Raw genomic sequence first — 6,949 nt, 5'->3', positions numbered from 1 at the left:
CGCCTCGGCGGCGCCGCGCGGCGCGCCGCCTGCAGCTGCATTTGGCCATTGTCATCGCCGCCGCCGCCGTCGCCGCCGCCGCCGTGAGGCGCGGCTGGGGCGGCTGGGGCGGCAGGGGCAGCGGGGCCGGCGGGGCCGGCGGGGCCGGCGTGTGCATGGGGCGCCGCGGCCGCGGCGGGCGCCTGAGCCTGGGGAGGCGCGCCGCCGCCGGGCTGTGCGGCCTGCTGCTCGGTGACGACGGTCTCAAAACCTGACTTCTCGCGAGACGCGAGGATCCTGTTCTTGTACTCGCAGAACTCCAACGTCATGAACGCGGCGCTCTTGACGACGTGCGGCCGCAAGGTGTAGAGGATCCGCAGGCAGAGGTGCTCCTCCGCCGCGGCCGCCGACATCCCCGTCGCCCAAAACTTGCGGGTCTTGGCAGTGGGCGTCCCAGGGTCCTGCGATTTGGTCCGCCAGCAGCGTGGGGGATGTGGAGCCAACGCGCAGACCCAGTGCAGGCGCGGGGGCTGCTGTATTTACAATGCGTCGGCTGTTGCCGGCAGGCAAGCGCCATCGAAGGCGCGTGCTGCTCGTGTGAGCGCCGAGCTCACCGTCATGATGCGCGCCCGCGATGTGAAAAGCTGGATGGCCCTTAGGCCGCTGCCGGCCCATGCCCCGGCAGGATATGGAGGGCCGCATCTTGTGCTAAATTTCATTTTTGGCATCAGCCCTATAACCGACGCGCGCACATTGCCCGGCACGGCCCACGGGGGCAAGGGCGCAGCGGCTGCATCCCTGCCTGCCGGCACTGCTGCCTTTCCTCCCGGAGCTGGGCCCGCGCCATGCTGCTGCTGCTGCTGCTGCTGCTGCTGCTGCTGCTGCTGCTGCTGCTCCTGCTGCTGCTGCTGCTGCTGCTGGCCCAACTCGGCCCTCGTCTTTTTACAGGGGCTTTTCTCCCCCTCTTGTACCGCTGACGCAGCAGGCTGGTCGAGGTCTGGCGACGCGACGCGCTTCCCGGCGCCTCCTGACGCCATGCACCTAAGATGAAACAAATATCAAGTAAAAGCGCTCTAGGGACAACTGAAGGCCTCTTGAGGTCGGGAGGCTCGAGCCTGCGGTCTAGGCTCAAGTCAGATACGCTGTGTTGACCCGTGCAGCGCGGGCAACATCGCTCCAGCAGGAGTGGGATCGCATTAATTGTCCATCGGAAGAACGCTCTCACCTCGTGGGGGCGCAGAGGGGTCTGCCCGCTCTTCGTCGGCTCGCAGATCTGTGTGATTGGCGGCCTATCTGGTGTTGATTGGCATGTGGTGTGTTGAACTCAATTGATCATTGCGTCGAAACACGCAGGGTGTGAGCGCTGTTTCTTGAAGGTGCACACGTGCGCCAAAACTGTCAGACTGCCCTCCAAGCACATCACCGTGTCAACCGGCCGGCTGAGCCGTATGCTGCAAGCGTGGCTGTAATACTTACAAAGTGAAGCTCTCAGAATACAGCACTGGGGGCCGGGGGAGAATTTGCAGCTTTTGCTCGCTGTTTGTGCAGACAGCAGCTGTGTTCATGTTCGCATGGCCGCCCCTGCATGCGCTCATGTGCCATGCGGTGTAGCATCGCCCCATGCATGCTGCATGCCAGCCTCATGTTCACTCACATGCTCTCTTTGATTTCATGTCTGCACTTCTTGCGAGGCACAATGGAACCATGCATGCCCCCGCCTCCAAAGCGGCATGCCGCGGTCAGCAGGGGCAGCACCTTGGTCAACCCTTGGCAGCTGCCAGGGTCAGCAGGAATGATGCGCCGACCCCATATTTTCAACCATTCTTGAACCATGGTGTCAATATTATGCAGGATCTGAGAGGTCAAGAAACGCCAGGACAATTCCTCAAGGCAGTTGCCCAACCCCATCTGCAAGGACCCGTCAATCGCGAAAACCCAGCATTGGGGTGAGCGGCCTGCAGAAAACCATGACAGCTGACCATATTTCAAGGTCTCTTGGGGGAAAAAGCTGAAGCTAATTGGGGCCTGGACCAAAGCTGAAGTTAATTGAGGCCTGGATCATGTGCATGCATCTACAAAAGAGTGACTCTGTGTGTAAACCAGCAGCTGAATCCTTCAACAGCGGAATGCTACGGGAGGCTGCTGCTCGTCCTGTGATTTGGTACCAATGCTGCCTTGCGATACTGCACCCCTGAATCAAACGCATGAAGGGAGAACTTGGGACTCGCATCAGCAAAGCAGCAGCAATCATGGGCGGCACAACAGCCCCCAAACTGTTGCCTGGCAAGGCAAAATTGCTTGCTGCTCGCAATGAACAGCAGATGGGCAGCTGGGCGGCCTCACCTGTCATGACCATGGATTGATCAATACAGCAAGTTGTTGCGGATTCCTCAGGATTTGTCCTCACCCCTGCAACCTCGTCTAGTGGGCGCTTTATGCTGTGTGCACCTCGAAAGCGTGCAGGGTGGCACAGGCGGCAGTGGCAGCGATGGTGCGAGGCCCTCAGCCGGCAGCTGTCCGCAGCGCTGGGCCGCAACCAAAGCTCATGGATACGTGGCAGAGGGGCGATATTGTGGACTGACGCACACATGTATGCATGTTTCACGTCACGGGGCAGCCTGGCCCGGCGGCCTCACCTTGTAACATGGCCGGGTCAGCAAGCACACACCTGAACTTTGGTACGTAGGAGCATGTGGCGGCAGTATGAGTACCGTAGCGGCGGCCGTCCCACAAGCCAGCACCAGTGAATGGGCAATCAACCCCCTGCAGGTGCAGCAGTGCGCAGAGGGCCGCCGTCAGCATGTGCTGTGACGCAAAAGTGCCAAAATATCCTGTATCTCACCGGGTGCCCCCGCACCCAATCACACTGAAGGGCTGTCAAAGCGTGGTGCAGTTTGTTTGTCTTCGGTTGGGGTATTTGCCGTGGTTGCGCACAGGAGGAGCCAGGGAGGACAGCAGCAAATCGAGGCTGGGCAGCGCCTTGAGATGGGTCGACCACCTGCAGGGCTCGCAGGTCGACGAGCAGCCACGCTGCACAGGTAGGCGTTTTGGATGATTGTTTTTTCTCCAAAGCGAGGTGGCGCGGTGCAGGCGAGCCACAACAGATCGAACGCTCACAGCGCACGATCTTGTCCGCAGGCCGTCTGCACGGCCCATCGCGGCCCCACACACGCGCCATGCGTCGCTGGTGTGGGGGCTGCGGCGCCGGCTCGCACCCGTTCGCGTACTGGAGGCGTCGCGCGCGCCAGGCGGCAGCAGCAGCAGCAGCAGCACGGGCGGCAGCGGGGGCACAGGCGACGCCGCGTCCCGAACTCCACTCGCTGGCCCTGAGCCCGCATTCCAAACGCGTCTGCAGCAGCAGCAGCTGCAAGTGGACGAGGCTGTGGGCAGCGCCGGCGGCGAGCCGGCGGCGCCGCCCCTGGAGGCCCTGCCCGGGCAGCAGCTGTCGGTCAGTGCGTACGACTCAGCCCTGTCCTCCGAGGTCACTCGCTGCGAGGCCGGCACGTACCACGTCCGCGTGACGGGCCCGCCAGGGGCGTCGTTCGTCCTGCACTGGGGCTGCAACAACTGGGAGCTCCCGCCGGCCGGGGCGATCCCGGCCGGCAGCCAGCAGGCCGGCGACAGGGCGGTGCGGACGCCGTTTGACTCCTATGCGGGCGCCTCTGCCGTGACCCTGGCGTTTCCCGAGGCGCTCTGCCCCGAGCGCATGGTGTTTGTAGTGCACGACACCGCCAGCGACACGTGGATCAGGGACCACAGCGCGAATTTCTCGCTGCCACTCAGGTGCGGCTGGCCGCTGCCCCGGCCAGCGCCCGCCCTGCTAACAGGCAGGGCGGTGGTGGGTGAAATCTAGGTCGGGCCTGCAGCCGCGTTCTTCAAGCGCGGCGACATGTTTGCTGCGGTCGCGACAGCAAGCGGGGCTCGCAGCTGGGGAAGAGGCCGGTCCAGACGCAGAGATTTCAGACTGCAATCAGTCCAGCGGTTATCGCATGCAACCTCGCGCCGCAGCCCCTCTCGCTCCCCCAGATTTGAAACCCGGGTCGGCACACTGCCACGCAACCCCCCTGAACCACCTGCCCTGCGCCCGCGCCGCCTGCCGCAGGGCGCCCTGCCTGTCTGCGCTGGTAGAGGGCGTGCTGATCGCGGAGTCCAGCTACGAGCACTGGGGCCTGATGCACCGCCTGCAGCGCGTGCTGGAGCTGCTGGACGCCGCTGAGGCCGCGGGTGAGCGCGTGTGCTTTGCCTGAGAGTGCACCACAGCAAGTGGCGGTGGTGGGTGGTTGTGTGTGAGTGGGAGGGGGTGTGGGTACACGCGTGTGTGCGCAGGCACGCGACTTTGCGGAATGCGCACTCGTTTGCACATGCTGGAGGGCACTGTGGCGCGTGGGAGTGTGTTGTTTCCAGGGGTGCTGTCGCTGCTGATTGGTCGGCCAAGGCCCGTATGCAACGGCCATCCTGCAACGCGAACCAGGCCCAAGCGGCATGGCGTTTGTGTACACGTGGCTGCGGCTGAGCAACGCCAAGCTGCTGGACTGGGCTCGCGCCTTTAGCTACCAGCCGCGCGACATTGCCTGGGCGCAGCAGCAGGTGCGGGCGTCGCTCGGCTGTTGCCCCCGGCTCCCGCAGGAGGCTCCAGCGGGACCCGACTAGCAAGCTCGCGGTCGCAGAATTTGCTGGCAGCAGACACCGGGACACCGCGGATGTGCGTTGCGTGCTTTGGACTCTGCTGCGGCAGCGCCCCTGCAAGTGGGCGCAGCAAGACCCGCCTTCCGGCCTGGTTCACCCCCGCGCCACCGCCGCCAAAGCTGCCGCCGCCGCCGCCGCCTCCGCCGAGCAGGTCTCCGAGCGCGTCGCCGGCAAGGCGCGCGGCGCGGCCGACCCCCGCGTCCGCGGCTACGCGCGCATGGCGCTCGGCGGGCTGTCTCGCGGCGGCACGCACGGCGACGAGATCCGGCACGGCATCCTGAACGTGATGCGGGACTTTGGCATCCGCGAGGGCAACCGGCCGGTGAGGCCGCTGGGCCGGCGCACTTCTTTGCCGGCCAGCTGTTGTCGGTGTCGAGGCGGGCCAGTGCTGCAGCCGTCCGGCTGTAGTGTAGCCTGCCCCGTCCTACCACAGGGGCAAGGGCAGGGGCGGGGGTTGGCGTACGAGCATGGAAGCACGCGCCCCTGAGGTGCGCTGAAGCATGCATGTAGGTGTCGCGTCATTCGCAAACCTGTTCCATGCACGCGGGCCCACACCTCAGGGTCTGGACGAGCCGTGGCTGGAGCAGTGGCACCAGAAGCTGCATCAGAACACCACGCCTGAGGACGTCGTTATCGCAGGTGGGGGATTACTGAGCACCCTGGCGGTTGGAGGCGGGCAGGGGACGGGCGGCACATCGCGGCAAGCGGCTCTCCTTTTTACAAGTGGCCGCCTACGATTCGCCGCCAGCCATACGCCACCCACCTGCCGCATGCTTCCGACACCAAACGCCACCCCCTCTACCCCACAAATCCCCACTACCAGACGCCCACATTGCGTTCCTGCAAAGTGGCAACCACGAGGACTACTGGCGCGTTCTGGCGGACAACGGCCTCACCAAGGAGCGCATAGAGTCATGGGACCAGCCCCTCACATGTGAGCCCACATCCCCCCTGGGCCCCCAAACACCAACACACGATGCTAGCCCTCTGGTATCCAAGCCGCAGCTGCTGAGCTGTCCCAGCCAAGCGCCGCGCGCCGTGTTGCCGCGGCTCGTCTCCCCGCACACAGCTTTTTAGTGCTCGCTGACGCCTGCCATTGCATACGTGCTGCTCTTTCCCCCAAACAAAACACCCCCTCCCCCCCCACACACACACACACCCGCAGGCCTGCCCCTCCACCTTCCGCACCTGCTGCCGGCCATGCAGCACTACCGCTGGGTCCTCATGACCTGCCACTCGGGGGCGGAGCTGGAGGTGGCGCTGGAGATGGCCAAGGGACACCTGTCAGACGACCTGCGGTGTGTATTTCAAGGGGAAAAGGGGGTGGCTCCGGCTCAACCGCTCCCGCGATGCTGGGGTGTTCTTCTCCAGCCGGCTGAAAGACAACCGTTATTGCCGCTCTTACACACACGCCCTGCTGTGACTCTCCAGCAATGCAAGAAGATGCAAGGAAATCACTGCTGATTTACAACCCCCTTCTTTCCTCGCTTTGTTGCGAGTATTGTAGCGGTTGCCTCCACCCCTGCTTCTGGCAAACCCGCCCAACCCACCAAATCCCGTCGAATGCACCAACCCTGAACCCCCAGGTGGCACATGTACGACCTGGCCGCCCACCGCCACGCCTGGTGGGCCCCTGGCAAGTGCCTGGAGCTGCGCCGCCGCCTGGCGCCCATGGTGGCGCACCCCAACGCATCGCGCGACGTGCAGCTGCTGGACATCGCCCTCGAGTCCTGGCTGCGCCTGCTGGTGGAGCGCACCGACCGGTGCGTAGAGGGCGCCTCTGGTTTTGCCCCCAATCGCCTCCATTGGGTCACGCCCATTGTTGGTGCCTTTTCCTGGCTCTTGCCATCTGTGTATTTGATGAGGGGTTGAAAAGATTGGGATCACGAGGCTCCCTGGCGGCCTGCTGTCATTGCGGCGCTGGCGAGGTCGGCTGCATAGTGTGTGGGGGTGTTTCGGCGGGCCCGGCTCGCCTCTGCTGGGCTGAGGGGCTGGCCTGCCCGCTCTGTGGTTGTCGCCGCTTCGCCTGGCCTGGGCGGCGGTGCGAGGTCGAGGGGTGCCCCACAGCTTTACGGTGCCCACGCCTCGGGCCCGTGTCGTCCCCCTCCCCTTGAACGGCGCAACCTGTGAACTCTCTCGCACCGCGTGCGAAGCCTCACCAGAGCACCCGCTACCCTGGCGCGTACAGGGGTATGCTCGCTTGAACCCCCCTTCTCCCACACCCCTTCACCACCCAGGCCCCTTCCCCTCAGCCTGAACCCTGCCACCCCCCCTAACCCTGCTT

The 6,949-nt window shown here is 64.7% G+C and overlaps 2 protein-coding genes across 2 annotated transcripts in view; one reads left to right on the top strand and one right to left on the bottom strand.

Annotated features, from left to right (window-relative positions):
• Positions 1 to 599, bottom strand: part of MNEG_10234 (hypothetical protein) — a gene marked incomplete at both ends in the record, with an annotated part of 3,694 nt that extends 3,095 nt beyond the window's left edge. The window contains 2 exons of the mRNA XM_014041295.1: positions 256 to 440; positions 594 to 599. Of these exons, the coding sequence (XP_013896749.1) occupies positions 256 to 440; positions 594 to 599 (191 nt within the window). The remainder of the gene's footprint in view (positions 1 to 255; positions 441 to 593) is intronic.
• Positions 600 to 2,467: 1,868 nt separating this feature from the next.
• MNEG_10233 (hypothetical protein) lies at positions 2,468 to 6,869 on the top strand (the record flags this gene model as incomplete). Its single annotated transcript, XM_014041294.1, has 10 exons — positions 2,468 to 2,470; positions 3,335 to 3,762; positions 4,082 to 4,203; positions 4,451 to 4,566; positions 4,715 to 4,987; positions 5,226 to 5,304; positions 5,489 to 5,599; positions 5,831 to 5,963; positions 6,252 to 6,428; positions 6,854 to 6,869. 10 exons carry the CDS (start codon positions 2,468 to 2,470, stop codon positions 6,867 to 6,869), a joined length of 1,458 nt encoding a protein of 485 aa, XP_013896748.1.
• Between the last annotated feature and the right edge of the window lie 80 nt (positions 6,870 to 6,949).

This window comes from Monoraphidium neglectum, assembly GCF_000611645.1.
Source record: "Monoraphidium neglectum strain SAG 48.87 unplaced genomic scaffold scaffold02233, whole genome shotgun sequence".
Lineage (NCBI taxonomy): Eukaryota > Viridiplantae > Chlorophyta > Chlorophyceae > Sphaeropleales > Selenastraceae > Monoraphidium > Monoraphidium neglectum.
Note: the sequence above shows the minus strand (reverse complement) of the source record. Positions and strands in the feature narration are given on the sequence as shown.